Here is a 20,192-nt window from a genome sequence, read left to right as displayed (position 1 = left end):
TAGAAGGATTTTCTAACCACTTTGGCAATGTGATTATCAAAGGAGAGGTTACTATCTACTTGGGTCCCCAGATCTCTTATTACGTCTTCCGTATTTAGGGGGCTACCACCTATGTTGTAGTTTGTGGGTACTTTGTTTTTTCCAAAGGGGATGACTATGCACTTTTTGGCATTTAGCTTGAGACCATGGTTTTGACACCAGGTATCTGTCTCAGTGAGACTCTTTTGGAGGATGTCTGTGTCAGCCGGAGAGCCAATTATAGCCCCTAGTTTGCAGACATCTGCGAACTTAGTGAGCCATAGTCCTCCTGTGCTTGCCTGTACCTCTGAGAAGTATATGCCGAACTGAACAGGAGGGGTCCTAGGACTGAGCCCTGGGGAACGCCACTTGTAACAGGTTTAGAGTCAGACCTAGCTCCTGCAACTCTTACCATGTGGGTTCTGTCCGTGAGCCAGCTGGCAGCCCATCTTGTGACGTAGGGGTTTATGTTCAGGCTGGTGAGCTTGTCTACAATACCTGAGTAGGGAATAGTGTCAAAGGCCTTTGCGAGGTCTAGGTAAGCTGTGTGGACCACCTTTCCCTCGTCTATAGCCTTGGCAGCTGTCTCAAAGAAATCCACCAAGTTTAGGAGGCATGATCTGCCCTTAACAAAGCCGAACTAGGTTGGGTCCAGTGTTTGGAGGTTCCAAATGTCTCTGTTAATGAGATCCATGATGATGCTCTCCATAGCTTTGCAGACTAAGCTGGTTAGACTTATAGGGCGATAGTTCCTGGGGTCCGTTGTGGCTCCACCTTTGTGGAGCAGAATAACCATTGCTGTGCACCACTCTGTGGGCACGTAGCCTGTGGAGAGGCTGAGAGTAAACAGTGTGTTTAGGTGATGGGGTTAGTCCATAATCAATGTGTAAGTCAGTCATATCATTCCGAAAGACCAATAGCTCACCTTTGATGCTTAGTTTTTTTATGCATGGTGATACACTGACACCTAGTGACCAAAGTAAATACTGCCACTGGTGATACATTAACAACTATTATACAATGACCGGCCTAAAATATTCAAAAGCGAGCACGCTGATTGGCCAACCCAATCAGCATGCCCATTGTAAATCCAAGACTATACTAATGGAAAAAGGACCGGTCGTCCGGACTTTTTCCCGTTAGTATATCTCTTTTTTTTTTTTTTTTTTGTTTAAAAACAAAAGAAAACAGAAGACTTTTTACATTCAGGATGGCACAGACAGAAATAAAAGGATAATCAGGTACATTCTACAAATCTTTAAAAACTTACCTGATTATCCTTTTTTTTAGTCTGTCACAACTCTCCCAAACATAAAAATGCTCCCGGTTTCCTCTTTTTTATTAATTATAAAGAAGAAGAAGCAACGGAGATCTTTTGTTCTCCCTTGCTAACTCTTCACAGCACTTATGTACTGCATAAACGAGGAAACACAAGTCCCATACGCATGCGCAATACATAAAAAAAAGCTCCGGGATACCAACAAGATGCAGAAGGGCAGCACAGACGTATTATACAAAGACAATATTTAAGAAATGTAAGTAGTCTTTTTCTTAAATAAAGTCATTGTATAATAGCAATAACCCACTTCTGGGTGTGGGTAATGCTGGATTTACCCACGGTTGCCTTTGTTTGGTCGCTCGGGCTTCACCCTCATGACTAAACCACACCAACCGTGGGTAAGTCCAGCATTACCCACACCCAGGCATGGGTTATTGCTTAAGTAACCACCAAAGTAAATACTGCTATTGGAGATACACTGACACCTAGTGACCACTAAAGTAAATACTGCCACTGGAGATACACTGACACCTAGTGACTACCAAAGTAAATAGTGCCACTGGAGATACACTGAGACCTAGTGGCAACCAAAGTAAATATTGCCACTGGGATAAAAGGAGTTCTTACCAGCAGAGACAATAAGCATCCAGTTCATCCCAGAAGTCACTATCAGGATCATTCTTATTGAATGCTGTTATGCAGTGTCATGATCTGCTAGTCACCCAATATGCTTCTCCAATATGGTGATGCATAGTTACCAGTTCCAATGTGCTGCTATACCCTTATTTCTTTTTAAAATTTCAATAGACTGTTCTCCTGGACTGGAAGATGAAGTGTATTTTATATTATTTAAATGTTTGGTCCATTGATTTTACCTGTCAGAACATCTTGAGTGAGTGTGTATGCTGAACGTGGTTGCAGCAGGTGAAGGTGCTGGCAGTGTTAGTCCTCCATTACGTTTCATTTGCTGTACCTGTTTTCACCAATTCCTGCTGCTTGATGAAGGATCATTTTTTGGATATATGTGGACATTGACAGGCATTCATGAGATTGTTTTGAGTGTCTGTCTTACATGCAGCTGATTGTTTGGAGAGTTTAATGAGTGTAGCATCCTGAATTTTTTGAATTTAGTGCTGTAACCCAAAGGTGATTGTTGTTATTCTACTCATGATTGACGTGCTGGTTTTGACACTTTACAACTTTTATGGTGGCTGTAGTCCTGTAGATGGCCACTTTAAAATTGGCATTTTTGTTTCAGCAGCTTATACTCTTATTGTAATATGTTATGGTTATTTTCTCAGACATTCAGCTTGTAAACAAATATCAGCTTCCCTGTTTTATTAGGTAGCTCGACTATTTAACAAATTGTTGTAGAAATGACTCTTTAACAATAAGCTCTTATTCCTGCTGCTTCTTTAAAAACTGTTTGCTTGCTTCATTACTGCTTTAATAATTTGCATGGGGAGAATTAACTTGGTCAGACTTTGAATTAATATTCTTCAGTTCTGTGAATCAGAAAGTGCTTAGGTAATTAAGTAGAGTAAAAAGCATGACAGTGAACTTGAAATATGAATTTAGTTAAAATGGTATAACCTTTGTTTTCAGGTTTTTCCCTTGTAACTATAAAATGCAGTGTTTTTTTAATAAAAACAAAACTAATTTTGATTGCACAATGTTTTAACTCCCTGCAGTAAGTCCATACAAACATTAGCCATCATTAATTTTTATGGGTTTTGCATTCGAAAACATTTTATTTTGTATAGTCAGTATTAATGTGCTTATCTTTATGACCATTTGCAATGATTTTAAAGGAACCTGAATGTCCATATATTGACCTATATGTTTAGGTTCCAGGAAGATCTATCAGACAACCACAAACCCATCAGATACACTCTACATCAGGGCTATAATGCCTGTGTAACAATATGTCAATATTTATTTTGAAAACATAATGATTTTCTACCAGACCTGAAACCATTCCAGACACTGCTGTTAAGAATTAACATTGGCACAGCTTACTAGAGAAGACATTGAATTCTACCATATTCAATACTTTGGAGAAAAAGCCCTTGGGTTTAGCTTCATTCAGGTAATTCATTACTTACAAGACAGCAGAGACAGCATAGTGGCCTGACTGTAAAAATATAATATTTTATATGAATGTGGTCAAAAAGGTATTTATGTACCATTTTTTTTCAAATAATTCACTAAGGAAAGACTGAAAGAAGCCAGGCAGCATTTATCTGGGCTTAGTGACAACATGAATTACACATCACTGTGAATTACATTGTGTTTTACAGAGATGGTTCCTGTCACAGATGCTTATATTTACAGTTGGCACATGAGGAAATAAGGGAAACTCTTCCAGCACTGAATCTTTGGCACAGTGCTGCCTTTTTTAAACTTGGGGAATCAGTGTCACTGATATTGAACTAACATGATGACTCTGCATTTACTCTTGGATGACATTCTGCACAGATTAATCAAAAAATCCAGGAAATGGTGCAGTAAAAAGTGAAGGCCTATTTTGAAGAAGTTTGTGACAAGTCAGTCAAATGAAGGTAAAACTTGTGAAGCAAAATAGTGAAGTCCCATTCTTTGAACTCATTTTGTTTAACTGTAACATGCTTTGCCAGAGATGGCCTGCACTTGTCACCCCTGGGATTCCGGATACTAGCTAAGGCTCTTGCTGCCCCTATAGTGACTTTTTTAGGCAAGGTTCAAATAACAAATTCACCAAAGTAACAGGTACCAAGCAAAAACTAAGGTTAATGCTACTCAATGCTAGAAGTCTAAACCTCAAAATGCACTCACTCGAAGCACTCATTAAAATGAAGAACATCGATATCTGTGCAGTGACTGAGACCTGGTTCAAGACTCCAGGGAGCACCCCTGCATTACCAGGCTATAATTCATACCACACCTTTCAGCCATCGAACCTGGACCGGAACACAAAAGGCGAAGGTGTGTCCATACTCATTAAGGATATCCACACATCCACGCTAGTTGCTCAGCATAATGCATCCAAGATTATCCAAGTGCAACTAACTCTGGGCAAAACTGCAATCCCAATTGTAGCTTGCTACAGATCCCCCACCATGCCCCAGGATTCCCAATCCTCTTTTCTTGATATACTGGAAAATATTAGGGTTCAACCACATACCCTAATAATGGGCGAGTTCAACTACTCCACCATTAACTGGGAAAACTACTCATGTACCAACTCCCTTGCTCAGCGCTTCCTAGAATTCATAAATTCCAATGCCCTGGATCAACTAATCCACACCCCCACCAGGGGAAACAATATTCTAGACCTAGTCATTGCCAACATGAGTGACCGGTGTTCCACACCTGACATCAGCTCCTCGTTGGTCAGATCCGACCAAAAGCTAATCACCCTAGAAACCCACATCCCACCCCCACCCCCCCATTAAGGAAACCACCATAAAAAATTTCTCCAAAGCCAACTTCATGCTTCTTAAGTCAGAAGTGGCAAACTTCATGACACCCATACAGAAGGACAATGCAGTTACAACTGCTGAATCCTACACAAATGTACACTATAAACACTTACACGAGTCCATTGAAGGTGCTATCCTAACAGAACCAAGATGCTATCCTCCAAAAAAAGGAAGCCAATCTGGTGGTCCCCTGCAATAAACAAACTCTGCAACAGAAGGAAGAAACTGTTGCAAAAGACAGTAAAATCCCATGAGTGGAGGAGCTCCCTGGTCAGCCTCAGTAAGAAGCTGAGATCCCTCATAAAATCTTCCAAAGCTAGTTACAAAAACAAAATCACCACTGATTCTAAGGACAACCACAAAGCATTCTATAGCTATGTCAAGAATCTCAATGGCAACACCCAGATCTGCTCTGAGTTACAACACAATGGCACAAAAATTACAGAACCAACTGATATTGCCAGCATCCTGGCCAGATAGATTCAGTGCAAACTTTACCCCTCTCTCACCCCCTAAAGGGCCCATATCTATACCGAAAGAATCCAGAGTCCCTGTAATCACAACTACGCAGGTAAAAATTGCACTCTCTAAAGCCAAGAACACAACATCCATGGGACCGGACAACATCCCAGGCTGCATTTTACATGGACTTCAGAACGAACTGGCTCCCCACCTAATTACCATGTTCAATCATAGCCTCACATCAGGCTTTGTGCCCACTGAATGGTGCACAGCAACAGTTATCCCACTCCACAAAGGGGGAGCCACCACGGACCCTGTGAACTATCGCCCTATAAGCCTGATGAGCCTGGTCTGCAAAGCAATGGAATGTATCATCATGGAACTTATAAACAAAGACATTGGTAACCTCCAAACTCTGGACCCCACCCAGTTTGGGTTTGTGAAAGGCAGATCATGTCTCCTGAACCTGATTGACTTCTTTGAGGCAGTCACCAAAGCCGTAGACAAGGGTAAGGTGGTTCACACAGCTTATCTTGACCTCGCCAAGGCTTTTGACACCATCCCCCATTCTGGAATTATAGATAAACTCACTAAACTAGATATAAATCCCTATGTCACAAGATGGGTTGCCAACTGTCTCACTGACAAAACTCACACTGTAAAAGTTGCAGACTCCAAATCTGACTTCAAACCAGTGACTAATGGAGTACCGCAGGGCTCAGTCCTGGGTCCTCTCCTGTTTGGTATATACGTCTCTGAAGTGTAGGCTAACACAGAAGGTCTCTGGCTAATGAAGTTCATGGATGACTGCAAACTAGGAGCCATAGTCAAGTCCCCAAAGGATGTGGACATCCTACAGAAAGGTCTCACTGAGACAGATGCCTGGTATCAGAGCCATGGACTCAAGCTCAATGCCAAAATGTGCATTGTCATCCCCTTTGGTAAAAAGTCTGTACCCATGAACTACCACATAGAAGGCAGACTACTTAACGCTAAAGGTGTGATAAGAGACCTTGGAACCCAGGTGGACAGTAGTCTCTCCTTTGATAATGACATCTCCACTGTGGTCAGGAAATCCTTCTACATGGCACACCTCATCAAGAAAGGGTTCTCATGCAGGAAAAAAGAGGTCATTGTTCCCCTCTACTTGTCACTCATTAGAGCCATTATAGAGTACAATGTCCCCTTTGGAATGTACCTCACAAGACATCTACAACAGCTGGAAAGGCCACAGAAGTACCTCACAAAGAGGATTACTGGCCTCAAACAGATGCCCTATGCTGACTGTCTCAAAAAACTCCAACTTTACTCTGTAGCATGTCATCCACTCCAAGTTGACCTCTGCCTAACATACAAAGCTATGTCAAACCCAGAGCTGTTGGACATGCTACACCTAAAGAAATCCCAATCCCTCTGAGCTACACGCTTTAAGGACCTAAACCTTGTCACCACAATAAACAGAACATGCTGGAGGGATAGATTCCTCTCCCAGAGACTTTCCATACTCTGGAATAAGCTACCCATCGATGTCAAGCAGAGTTGCTCATTAGCACTCTTCATGAAGAATCTTGATGAGTGGATGGGAAATAGGAAATTCACCCCTGGTATCACTTCTCTGGCTCTGCTCGACAGGGGCACAGGAAAATAACCTTCTTGGGTGGCAAAAGCCAGGAAACACTTGTTGGCTAGGCTTACTTAGGCCCTTGGTCTGATAGCCTAGTACCCACCTATGAACCTATGAACCAAGAAATGGAAGTTAGGTATTCCTCTAGCAAGATTTCAGTGCTGTGTCAGAGATAGCCAGATCGGCTGCTATCATTGTTCTAGTCATCTGCCATCAGATTATTTGTGTTTTTTTTCAAGAGTGCCTCAGTGGAGTAAATCAGAGATCTGTAAAAAGAGAACTAGTCAAGGAGAGGATCTAATCAAAGTTAATACAAAAAGTAAATTGTGGAAGACCATAGAGGTGATTAGGATGTTGTTTTTCCCCCTTTATTATTGCATCTTGTGAGGTAAGTCAAAACTATTCCCCTAAAAAAGCATTGTTAAGGAAGTACAACTGACATGTGATAGATATGTATGGAAAAAGAAGACAGAGTGGGATTAGACAGAGGTGTCTGAGGATAAGTAAAAATTGGGGATGCTAAGGAACCCTACATTTTAGAAGGTACACTGTGGCAGGGAATACTACACAGATAAGTGATATGGAGGATGCTAAGTTAAGGGAGTAGTATATAAGGAGGATGAGCTAACATGGAAATGGGGTGCAAAGGTGACAAAAAGTAGGAAGGAACCAGAGAAGGAGCATGTTGGGAAGAGGTATGGCTATGGCTTGTGGGCAAAGGGGAAAGGAATGGAGTGACAGGAGACTATAGTACTTTGGCAATTTAAGCTGAGGTATGCAAAGAGTTGGAAAAATCAAGATTTTCATGGAGTTGGATTTAAAGATTTCAATTTTGGAGGGAAAGGCATGGGTTGAATGGAAGTACCTGGTTAATTTACAGGATAACTGCAAGCCATATAAAGATAGCAAAGAAACAAAAGGTGTCTAGCATAAGGTGATTGAAAGTTGTGCTTCTAGACAAGTGAAGTGGTCTGGCATAAAGAAAGCAGAACTGAGATAATCTACAGACAGATGAGCATGAGGCAAGGGCAGAGATATGAAAATTGTAAAAAATATGGGCTGCTAAATGTGGGGAATAAAACAAGGATGAGATATGTGAAGAAGGTGCAGATGGTGTAAAAGACAGGAAAGACAGGCTTAAGATACAACTTAAAAATGGGATCATATACCACTAAGATACAACTTGGAAATGAGATTGTACACCAGTGGTAAGGTACAACTTATAAGTGAGATTGCACACCACTAATAAGATACAAACTGGAAATGAGATTGTACACCAGTGGTAAGGTACAATTTATAAGTGAGATTGCACATCACTCGTATAGAAGCTACTTAAGAGTCAAGGAGGAAGGACAATGGCACCAGGCAGCATGTCAGAAGTCTGGGAAGGAAGATCCAGACTGTTTGCTTATGTGGTGGTATTGTGACAAGCTAAGGGATGTCTGGAAGATATCTGGGGAGTTTTGTCACAAATACTAGATAAAGAGGCAGGGGACATCAGCTAATTTTATTTATTTGGTGTAGAAAGAGGGAAGCAGAAGAGAGAAGGTGGGGGTACGATTTTTGCTGGTTTTGGAGAAAAAGATCATGTCAAATTGTTGTAAATAGAAATAATTAAGGGTTATTATGAAGGACAATATATAGAATTAAATAAGGAAGATAGCTAAAGGAGCAGAGGGTGAGAAGTGGGATAAAAGGCTGGGTGAGATAGAAGGGATAGATAGTGAGGGCAACAGAAAAGAGAATGACAAACATGCTTAAGATAAGACCAAACAAACACAAAGGCAAAAGGACAAACTTATAAACGAAAATCCAAAGCGAGCAGGAGGTACGTAAAAAAGAACAATTTAATGTTGTTAGCGCTTTCGGAAATAGACTGTGCTTTTCCTTCTTCAGACAAAAAACAAACGCATTCAATTGCTTTTAAACAGAAAACTCTAGTATCAATTAATTAATTACATAAAATGCAAATCAAAATTTAAAGTGAAAGACTCCATTACTATAAAACTTTCAAAGAGTTACAACCAAGAAAGGTGCATAAAATCTAGCTGAGCAACCCTTAATTTGCTAATGTTCATTACAGCCTACATACATATATTTTGGGTACAAGTCTAAAATAACAATCAATTTGTAATTAATATGGCTATTAATGAAATAACCAAGAAGTCTAAAATGATTATTTAAAACCAAAAAAATATATATGCTTAAGATAAGAGATGGGTACTGACTTCCTTTGACTGAGAGATACAGATCCTGAATCATGAAGTCTGTCAGAAAGATGGGAAACAATGAATAGAAATCATGAAAATGCATCTCCATGAGGGGTTCTACAGCAAAGGAAAAGTGGTACAATGCTGGTAAGGAGGGGCGGTATAAGATAATTGGTTATATTGACTTTTAGTAAGGACTGGGAAGTATAATAATAATAATAAGTTTAGAATGATTATAGTAAGTAAAATGGGATGGGCACGAGAGTAGACAAATGTGTAGTGTTTACAAAAAAGGGATTCTTTTGTTAGGTTGTGTGTAATTAGGAAAGAAATGATGTGAACTAATTAGGAGGGTTCACCCAAGTACTGTGTCTAGCGCATGGGAAACAAAAGGAAGGTGGGGCTAGACAGTATGAGTTAAGTAGTAAAGGGGAGCACTTGTAGATATGGCAAGGATGAGGGAGACAGTGCTAGAAAGAGAGAAGAGAGAGGAGAGACAACAGGGAAAAGTGCATGGAATGGGAAAACAGGCCATCAAAATGTATCATAGGGAAGGGATACCTTTGTCCATTTATTGTCAAATTTGTACCACTAATACTGCTAAGCATTATTAGTGTAATGCAGGAGTTTTATCAGCAATAAGATTTTAACTTAGTGTGCTAAGGAGATTATTGTCAAAAACTCACACATACACACACACACACACACACACACACACACACACACACACACACACACACACACACACACACACACACACACACACTCACACACACTCACACACACACACACACACACACACACACACACACACACACACACACACACACACACACACACACACACTCTCACAATCACACTCACACACACACTCCCACACATTCATTCACACACAAACTATCTCTCACACATACACACGCACACACACACACACACACACACACACACACACACACACACACACACACACACACACACACACACACACACTCTCTCTCACACTCAATCACACACACACTCTCTCTCACACAAACACATACTCGCACACAAATATACAAATAGCTTCTACACCAGGAGGGCATAAACAGTGTAGCAGTACCTGATGTGAAGAATCCAGAAGCTGTGAGTTATCACCCAGGTAACTGCACTGCCTTTAAAGTATATTTAAAAATAAGGGTAGACATTCCTTTACAAAATACCACTATACCAGGTAACCATGTTAGTGAAATAACCCATTTTCTTTTCTCTTGCTTATGCTGCTAGAGGAAATAGATATTCCAGAGGTAAGAAAGACATAAGGGCAGCCTAAGTGCTCAGACAAGATATAAAACAGTTAATAATTTCATACATTTTATACATTTTTTTGTGTTGTAACTTGTTCAAATACAAGTCTTTGGAGGGTGAGTGAGTTATCTATTCAATCTGTTAAGTTACAGGAGATAATTATGACATGTATTTTTCAAAAGAGACAGAATAGTAATGTTTACAAAAAGGTCTGTATCATAGTGAAGGTAGAAGCTGTTACCAGGACCCAGTTTTTTTTTTTGAGAATTTAATAGAGTTCTGATTTTGGAACAATATTGATAAAGCAATGTATTTCTTTAATTGGTGTTTGTTTGTAGGTATGTTATTACCATTACGTTTTTTAGGTATTATAAATAGCATATTGACAGTTTTAGAGATGCTTAGAGTGAGTTTATTTTCAATGAAATACTTCTAGATTGGCCATTGTTTTTTGCAGCTGTTTTCTTCAATATTAGAGGATGTAGGTCTTAATTTATATAGCAGGGTCTCCTCTGCATAAAGAGTTACTGCATTTAATGGAACAGAGAGAATATGTCTTTTACAAAAATTGAGAAGAGTACAAGGCCTAGGAGCAATCTGTAAAGGACTCTTCCTGAAAGTTCTATTTGAAGGCATTTTATCATCCAGTTGAGTTTAAATGTTGTAGTAGACTTGGGCAGTTTGTGTATTCAGATGCCCTTTTATGTCTGCAAAGATTCATCCAGTAAGGTATCCAAGTTCCATGTTAGAGAATCCTTTAATTGTGATTGTGTAAAAAGCAGTTAGTATTTTATGGCCTGACCTGAATTAGTGGTAGGAGTCTGTAAGTAGACCGTATTTATTAATGAACTCCATAATCTGTGAACTATCTTCACAAATACTTTTGTTAATGGGTATTGAATGGATATGGGTTGGAAAGATTTGGGGGGTACACGATGAAACCTTAGCAATAAGAACAATCACTCTTTAATGATAGCTATCAAGTTTACATTAATCAACAGGTTTATTACTCCGTTGGTAGGTATTTCCATTTGCTCACAGTTATTTGAAAAAGCTATTGATAATAATTTGTAAGAGTGCATTAGAGAACACTACCTTGGTGGTTGGGTCTGTTTCATGAGGAACTCTAATTCCATGGCAACAGGGAAGCGTCTTCATTTTATTAATTTTATCACTGTGCTTGGTGATCTCATTCAAGTAGTGGCTGCAATAGGTTTTTGATCAGAGACAGAGTTTGTGAAGCCTGTAACATCAGAGAATTTGTATAGAGCATTACTAATCAGTATGTTCACCAGGGTATGTTCAGTGGAATGGGGTTTTGGCCTAAACTGGCATAGTAATTAGTTAACACAGTGTGGAATGAAGAAACAGACCATCACAGTGACATGCAAGATAGTATCAAACTCCTAATTAAAGTTTCCTATTATAATGATTTTCTTCCTAGGATCTAAATTAAAAATTCTTCCAACTGTGTATGATTAGTTAGTGAGGATATATGTAGGCCATGGCTTTGTAGAAAATGTTTCAGTTACTTGTTTGGGGTTGTTAAATTAGGGATATCTACAACTTTTTTGTACTTTTTCATCTTAAAATTACCTCTTTATTAGTGTATATAACTAGATTTCAGCATGGGTTTTTATTACTTTCTTAATGTGACCTTAAATTTGAGGTTCTTTTTGACTGACAGCATGACTCCTCCTCCTCCTATGTGTAATCCAGACCTGCTATTCCAGTGCATGTGGAAGAGTGTGTATAAACAGGAAGCAGAGAAGAGTGCACTTTTGATTTAATGAGGTCATTGATATTCCTCAAATATCTGGGCTATTTTGTTTTACCCATGTTTCAAGAGGATGCTATTTATTACTGAGGCTTTGAGTTTTACACCCTTTCTGTTCTGATGTGTATTGGGTATGTTTATAATAGATTGATTATTATGGTTTGCACTTTTGGATTGGATGCTAGTCTTGGTATTTGGATCAGCTAATGATGTGTGTTGTGAACCTACTGAAAAGTACATGTCACTGATGTTTAATTCTTGCTAGGTAAAGTAATGGTGTATGTTTTCCCTAATCCTTTGTCCTGGTTTGAGTAATATTCAGATTCATTTTGTTTGTATTTTAAGTTGTTTTCTTGGGAGGCAGAGTGCATTTAGATACTTCCTTTTTATGCATGGTATCTGCCTCATTTCTGAGGCAGTATTGTGTTTTTGTAGCTACATTATTTAGGTGAAGCCTTTGTGATGATATTGTTATCCAGCATTTGGCAGTCATATATATTAAAGTGATTAAAGTTAAGGGGATTAGCATAATTAGCATTTTGATTTTGTAAGTGGGGATGCTGTCTGTTTTTACCATTCTGAATTTGGTTATAACTGGTTTCTGATTCCCTTGCTTTTTGGGTATGTGTATAATATATTTGAACTTGTAAAGGGGTATAATGAGTAGCCGCGGTGGTACAGCAGTAGTGTTGTTGCCTCACAGCAAGCGGTTCTCCTGTTCAATTCTCAGCTGGAGTGCCTTCTGTGTGGAGTCTGCATGTCCTCCCCGCGGCCGAGTGGTCTCCAAAAGACATGCGTGAATAGGTGTGCCTTCGCTGAAGGTTGGGTGTCGGGCTGGCAACTCGGCACCATAATAAAAATCGACTGCTGATCATTAGTGGACTGGAGTTCCGCTGTGGCAACCCCTAACCAGGAAAAGCCGAAAAGACAAACAAAGGGGTATAATGAAGTTGGTTAGATGAGGCAAGTGTGGTCACTTTTCAATATGCAGACTGTTATTACGAGTACAGTTTAAGAGTTGTTTTGATACAGAGATGGCAAGTGTCAAATGAATAATTTGGGTGCAACCATGACTTTTTGTTACAAGATGGATTAGGTACAATTTTAGTACTAGAATCAAAGAAGATGAGTAGAGTGAGAAGCAGATTCTGTGAATTTGAATTTGAAACGAGGTCAGCAAGGGTAGGCTTAGCTGTCTTATAAAGATGGTCAGTAAAAGCAGAGTCCACTTTTATCATAATCTATATACTAGTTGAAGGAAAAGGAGTAAATTTGATTCTTATGCAGCCAAGATATTAGACCTTTTTTGTGTTAGATGTCAGGCTGCCTCTCCTGCTACCAAAGTCAGTTATAAAAAATAATGAGTTAAAGACATTAAGTACTTTGTCATTAGTGTTTTAGAGATACTGCTGATCTGCACATGGTTAATTCAGTTATTACAGAGGATCTGAACCACAGAATATTTACAGCTTCAGCTGTCAGCAGAATCTGTGAATTAGTGAAGAGACTATTAATCTTCCAAAATGTGGCTGAACTGGTATGACTGGAGAAAGGAGACTGTAGGGCTCTGTTACTATTAGACTGTATAAACTTGTTAGTGCTTGTTACCATGTTTATCTCCTCAGCCACCACAGTATGAGCTTCAGTTGCTGGAAAGGAGCAAGATTTACTCACCTGCACTCTCAGTCTATTACTAATAAAAGTTGACTCTGCTATCACCAGAGTCTTAAAGTTGTTGTTTGCTGGAGAAATATTACTTTTAGGTGTTAGGGGAAAGCAGGATTTAGCTGCCATGTGACATTTCTAGACTGTTTATGGAAGGTTCACTGTTGACTGTGCTGCCTTAAACCCTTGGATGTGTGCTGATACAAAGATAAGAGCTTTACTTGTTGGGAAAGGCACACATTTCATTCAACTTCCCCCATATCTATTTGATTGTTGAAGGAAAGAGTGAAGTTAACCTTCTTACTGCAGTTTTTTATGTTGATATTGGCTAGAGATATTGCTTTTTAGATGTTGCAGCAAGTTTGACTTAATTGAGACTCAGACTACTGGAGGATATAACATGGCTGACCCTCCTGCCCCAGAGTCTTTAGGACTGCTTTGGATAGCAAGACAGTGTTTTATTGAAAAGGAGCAAATGTGATTGTGCTACCAACTAAATGTCTAACAGTGTTGAGAAAAGGAGTAAGTTTGACTCAGCTTCCTCCATAGTCCTTAATACATAAATGTAGGGATAGAGAACTGTACTTGTTGGTAAGGGCACAAGTCTAACTTAGCTACCATGTGAGGCAATTAAACTGTTGAATGACTGGTTGACATAATTGTCATCAGAATGTTTAAGAGAATAATGGGAAGAGAGACAGTGCAGTACACTGGTACCTGATGAGCAGAGACAGTGCATCACTGTGATACCGCAATGCAGTACAGTGGTACCAGATGAGGACAGACAGTGCAGTATACTGGTACCACAGTACAGTACAGTGGTACCAGATTAGGACAGACAGTGCAGTACAGTGGTAGCAGATGAGGAGAGACAGTGCAGCACAGTGGTACCATATGAGGACAGACAGTGCAGTACAGTGGTACCAGATGAGGACAGACAGTGCAGCACAGTGGTACCAGACAATGATAGCTAGTGCAGAACAGTGGTACCACAGTGCAGTACAGTGGTACAGATGAGAGACAATGCAGTAGAGTGGTACCAGATGAGGAGAGATAGTGCAGTACAGTGGTACCACAGTGCAGTACAGTGGTACAGATGAGGAGAGACAATGCAGTACAGTGGTACCAGATGAGGAGAGATAGTGCAGTACAGCGGTACCATAGTGCAGTACAGTGGTACCAGATGTGGAGAGGCAGTGCAGTACAGTGGTACCACAGTATAGTACAGTGGTACCAGATGAGGACATACAGTGCAGCACAGTGGTACCAGATGAGGTCAGACAGTGCAGCACAGTGGTACCAGACAATGATAGATAGTGCAGAACAGTGGTACCACAGTGCAGTACAGTGGTACAGATGAGGAGAGACAATGCAGTACAGTGGTACCAGATGAAGAGAGATAGTGCAGTACAGTGGTACCACAGTGCAGTACAGTGGTACAGATGAGGAGAGACAATGCAGTACAGTGGTACCAGATGAGGAGAGATAGTGCAGTACAGCGGTACCACAGTGCAGTACAGTGGTACCAGATGTGGAGAGGCAGTGCAGTACAGTGGTACCACAGTACAGCACAGTGGTACCAGATGAGGACATACAGTGCAGTACAGTGGTACCAGATGAGGAGATGAAGTATGCATTTGCTCCCAGTCTAAGTGAAATATATTGAGGATGGATAATAAATAAAGGCATTTTCTGTTTCTAAGGTCTGTAAGAATGGTATAGGAACATTTGTAATGAAATTATGACTTGTGCTATATCTATAGTCTTTTAGGAGCAGATAGTAAAAAAGCCACTTGAAGTGTCTGCAGGCTCTAGAGTGTGATTTACATTTTCATGTTAATTTTTTTCTTCTACATTTAATATGCCCGATGGCTTTATTATGTTAACCCAATTGACCCATTTGTTCCAGTTGTGTGAGATGACAGCCAGACACCTCCACACACTCTAAGTGAGGGCACTATAGCTCATTAGCTCATATCCATGATGCCTTATTAGCCTATTCATTCCACACATAGTGAGACACAACTTTGATGGGAGCAGTCTATCTTACAAGTCTGGTGAGGCAGCCACGCCCCTCCTCTTGTTGGAGCACCCTTCCCTCCCTTACTGCAGGCCATTGAAATCTGCTCTAATGCTGCCATTGAAAGGGAGTGCGCATCCACACACTCTATCAGCATACATGCAAGCAGTGCATGCTCCCAGGCTTGTACTCCATGTGGCTGCAACATCTAATGTTCCTGCTAAGTGTTACGTAAGTGGAAAGCCAGATCCACATCCCCCCTCCCAGGATGAGTGTACTGGCAACACCTGCTCACTCCCATTGCATCCTTCTCACCATCTCTTACAGGCACAGAATCTGCTAGATGAATTTGGGTAGCATTCATTGTACACCGAACTTTCTAGCTCTAGGCTACAGAAATGGATCAGTTTCTCAATTTTTTTTAATGTTGTTTTATTTGTAATCTGAATGTGTGTGTTAATTCTATTTGTTAATTAGGTATGGCTGGTGGAAGTGTTGATTAATGTTCTTATTTATTTATTTTTTTTTTAGTTTTGTGAATTGGTAATTGTAGAATAGTGGGATGGTTATTTTTTTTTTAATAAAATCATGTGAAGCTGAGTGGGAATGGTATACAGTGGAGAGCACAGCAAAGCTGAATAGAGTAAGGTTGAGTGTAGCTGGATTTTACTCAGTCAGGAAATTTCCTGAATAGTCAGTGTGATGTGCTTTCTTGGAGTAAGTGTTTTTTTCCAGCAATGTAATAAGTAATGTATGCCACATCTAACATCTGCCGCATAATTAATTTCCTGAATGTAAGAAGAATAATCGGGGGGATATTTGTTAATAAGATATCAGCTGATATAACACTAGTGGAGATATTTAACAATTATCTTTAATATTTCACCAATTCAGGTTTGGACAGGCCACACACATCTGTTGAACTCTGACTCTTGCCTCATCCTTTCCATTGAATGTATCCATTTGTCAGATTAAGGCTGATTAAGTTAACGACCAAATACTATATGTGGTAGTTGTCAGAGCTTTATATACACTAATCTCATCTACTTGTTTCAGCACCACTTGAGTCCAGGTCTGCCTCTCTTTCTGAAAGCAAGACAAAGTAATAGTGATGCATAGGCAGGATATTTAAACAGTTTGTCTAATTATGCACCTATCAGTTTATCCTTACTTATGAGTAAATGCTTTAACTGTTACCTACTGGTTCTGTTGCTATTATATGCCATCTAGTCATTATCACATGGTGACTCTATGGATAGTCTTCCAGAACTGTGTTCTGTCTTCAGTTAGGTGACAGCAGGGTTATCCATTGGTGTAGTTATTGTAAGAATCCATCTCAGTTTTTTTTTTTCTTTTTTTTTTTTTAGTGGCCTTCCATCTTTGCCAAATGGAATGTTGTTTTTCATTACGTTCTTTCTCTTTGCATGTTCTATCTGAATTATGAAGGTCTAAGTCCTAACATCTGAGCTTACGGGGAATACTTATGCTTTATTTCTTTGAGTACTGACTGATTTGTTTTTAGGCAGTCTATGGGATATACAGTATTCATCAGTACCAACAAAGTTCAGAGGCATCAGTTTTCTTCCTATCACATTCCTTCTCTTTCATGTGCAAAGAAACATCTCTGTTTTGGAAGATCTTATGTAGATTCTTCATGACCATCCTTCCCAGTGTAACTCATAATCAGATTTCTTGACTGCTGTTTATAGATTTATTAATTATTGATCCATCAGACTGAAGCAGTGCAGTGATTCTTTTTATTCTCCAGCTAAAATAAATGTATTGATTTACCAGCTGACAGGATCTTTCTCTTCTTCATGTTAAAGCGCAACTCCATTTTAGACAATGTTGTTTAATCATGACAAGCATTTATTTCAGGTTATCTTTGCCTTTAGACAATAATGTGGTATCATAAACACAACAAAGTTTGTTTATAATTATTCCTCCAATTTTCACACCTCAATTTTCTCCATACAGTCCTGCTTCTCTCATGATTTGTTCTGTATATACATTAAATAGATGTGGCGAAAGTATACAGGACTGTCATATACCTTTACCAGGTGTAAGCCATTCTGTTTCTCCTTTTTCAGTTGTAAATGTTGCTTCTTGACTGATATAAAGATGGTGCATGAGAATCAGGTACTCTGAAATATCGATGCCTCTCAGTATGGTCAAGAGATTTTTTTTTTAAGTTAACACAGACAATGGCCTTGCTGCAATCAGTAAAACACATGCAGATAATCTTTTAGATACATGTTTGTTTTGCCTTTTCAGTGATCTGTTTCATACCCACAATTATGTCTCAGGTTCCTTGCTGACTTCTGGATCATATTTGCACTTCTGACAACTCTTGTATTAGTACTGCATGTGTCAGTGGTACATCTTTGGTGCAGAAGGCTGTGGGTTCTACTCCCACACTTGGTAGATCGATTTCTGGCTGCACGGCAGATTGTGTTATCCTTCGTATGAGACATTAAACTGAAGTCCCTCCTGCTTGAGTTGGTCGTAGCTCCAGCAGATGAAAATTATTTCATGGTACCTATCAAAAAGAGTTGGGGAAGTTCCCCAATGCACTGTCAATAGTAGTAGAATAAATACCACCTCAGATCTCCCCTGAAAAGAAGTCACTAGCCTAATGGGACTAACCCATTCAACAAAGGATAAATTAAATTGTTCCAGGTGTGGTTATAATCTTTACTTAATAATTTTGGAAAGAATCTTGATAGTATGTGGAATCAGAGAAATTGTGTGTCTGTAGTAAGGTGTTTTGACAATTATTTTTTTTTTTTTTTTACTTCTTGCAGGTGCCTTTTTCTTTCTTTCTTTATTGAAATTCAGCTTTTTTATATCTTCCACAAAATCCTCTGGTAATCAGTCATTTCCAACTAATGCAGCAATTCAAGTTTGCTGAGAGTGTTTCATTTTAGGGGTAAATTCATCTTCAACTTTAACTTGAATTTGAATATTGGCAGCTGGTCAGCTATACAACATTGGCCTTAGACTTTGTTTTTATTGATGCTATTGAAGTTTTCCACTAAAATAAAAACAGGGAGAGACAAAAGATAAAAAAGATCAATGCTTAGTCATCCTTGATAATATATTCCAAACTCTCTAAAGTTATTTACTAGTCTGTGCTTCCTAAAATAATAGCATAGCCTATCATCATATATTGCAAAGTGAGCTCCTTCAACTTCCAGGCCACATTTCCAAAATCTAAATAATATAGCTCAAACCATTGCAATAATCCTTTTAAGCACACAACTTTCTTGAGACCAATCCCTATTCACCTGAAAAAGCCAGAATTCTGGTTGCCCAACAGAGAGACAATTGGCATGCATAGCCCACTTGATGGCCTCTATAACATGGTTCCAAAATCTTTGACTCCTGGGCCAATGCTATAATATATACATGTAATCAACATCTGACACACTGCTGGTCTAGAAGGGAGCTCACTGTCTTATTTCTCTATATCCACTAATGGGAGGGGGTCTATACCATCCATGAAATGAATTAGATGCCATACAAATGAGCATAAGGACGGATCTAAAATGGTCCAATTCTCTGTCTGCATCTTCTTATTCTTCCTGATTAAAAGAATATCCCAAAAGGTAGATCCATTCTTGCCACAGCTGTAAACTTCATTTATCAACTTTTGCATTCAAATACTAATGTGTATATATGTGTGTGTGCGTGTGTGTGTGTGTGTGTGTGTGTGTGTGTGTGTGTGTGTGTGTGTGTGTGTGTGTTTGTGTGTGCATGCACTCGTGTGTGCTTGTGAGTGTGTGTGTGTGTGTGTGTGTGTGTGTGTGTGTGTGTGTGTGTGTGTGTACATATATATATATATATATATATATATATATATATATATATATATATATATATATATATATATATCTTTTTCTTCTGCTTTCGGCTTTTCCCGGTTAGGGCTTGCCACAGCAGATCACCTGTCCACTCATGACTGGCAGTAGAGTTTTATGTTGCCGAGTTGCCAGCCTGGCGTCCAACCTTCCACAGAAGGCACACACACACGCACTCACACCTAGGGCCAATTTAGAGTGTCCAATCCACCTACAGCATGTCTTTGTATATGTATATATATATATATATATATATATATATATATATATATATATATATATATATATATATATATATGTATATTAATTTCGAAAATGCCACAATCTCGAGATTCATAAAATCAAGTCCAGAATCTCGAGGTTGTGAAATCTCAAAACTAAGTAGTGAACTAAAAAAAAAGATAACATGTAAAACTATGTTTTTGCAGGAGGGAAAGCCCCCTGCACCCCCCACACCTCCTGGATCACACTACACTGTAGCACAATCTCAGAGTTAGTATATTTAAGTTGCAGTGGGTGCGGAGGATGCAGG

At 39.4% G+C, this 20,192-nt stretch overlaps 2 protein-coding genes across 2 annotated transcripts in view; one reads left to right on the top strand and one right to left on the bottom strand.

Annotated features, from left to right (window-relative positions):
* The window catches only part of LOC122795737 (dedicator of cytokinesis protein 1-like), a 2,411,902-nt gene that overhangs the window by 861,738 nt on the left and 1,529,972 nt on the right, over nucleotides 1-20,192 (top strand). The window lies entirely within an intron of this gene.
* LOC122795738 overlaps nucleotides 14,460-20,192 on the bottom strand; it is a 77,927-nt gene continuing 72,194 nt past the window's right edge. The window contains exon 2 of the mRNA XM_044064048.1: nucleotides 14,460-18,834. Coding sequence (XP_043919983.1) covers nucleotides 14,519-15,469 — 951 coding nt within the window. The 5' untranslated portion in view covers nucleotides 15,470-18,834 and the 3' untranslated portion in view covers nucleotides 14,460-14,518. The remainder of the gene's footprint in view (nucleotides 18,835-20,192) is intronic.

This window comes from Protopterus annectens, chromosome 2.part2 (assembly GCF_019279795.1).
Source record: "Protopterus annectens isolate FY-2018-M chromosome 2.part2, PAN1.0, whole genome shotgun sequence".
NCBI classification, from domain to species: domain Eukaryota; kingdom Metazoa; phylum Chordata; order Ceratodontiformes; family Protopteridae; genus Protopterus; species Protopterus annectens.
Note: the sequence above shows the minus strand (reverse complement) of the source record. Positions and strands in the feature narration are given on the sequence as shown.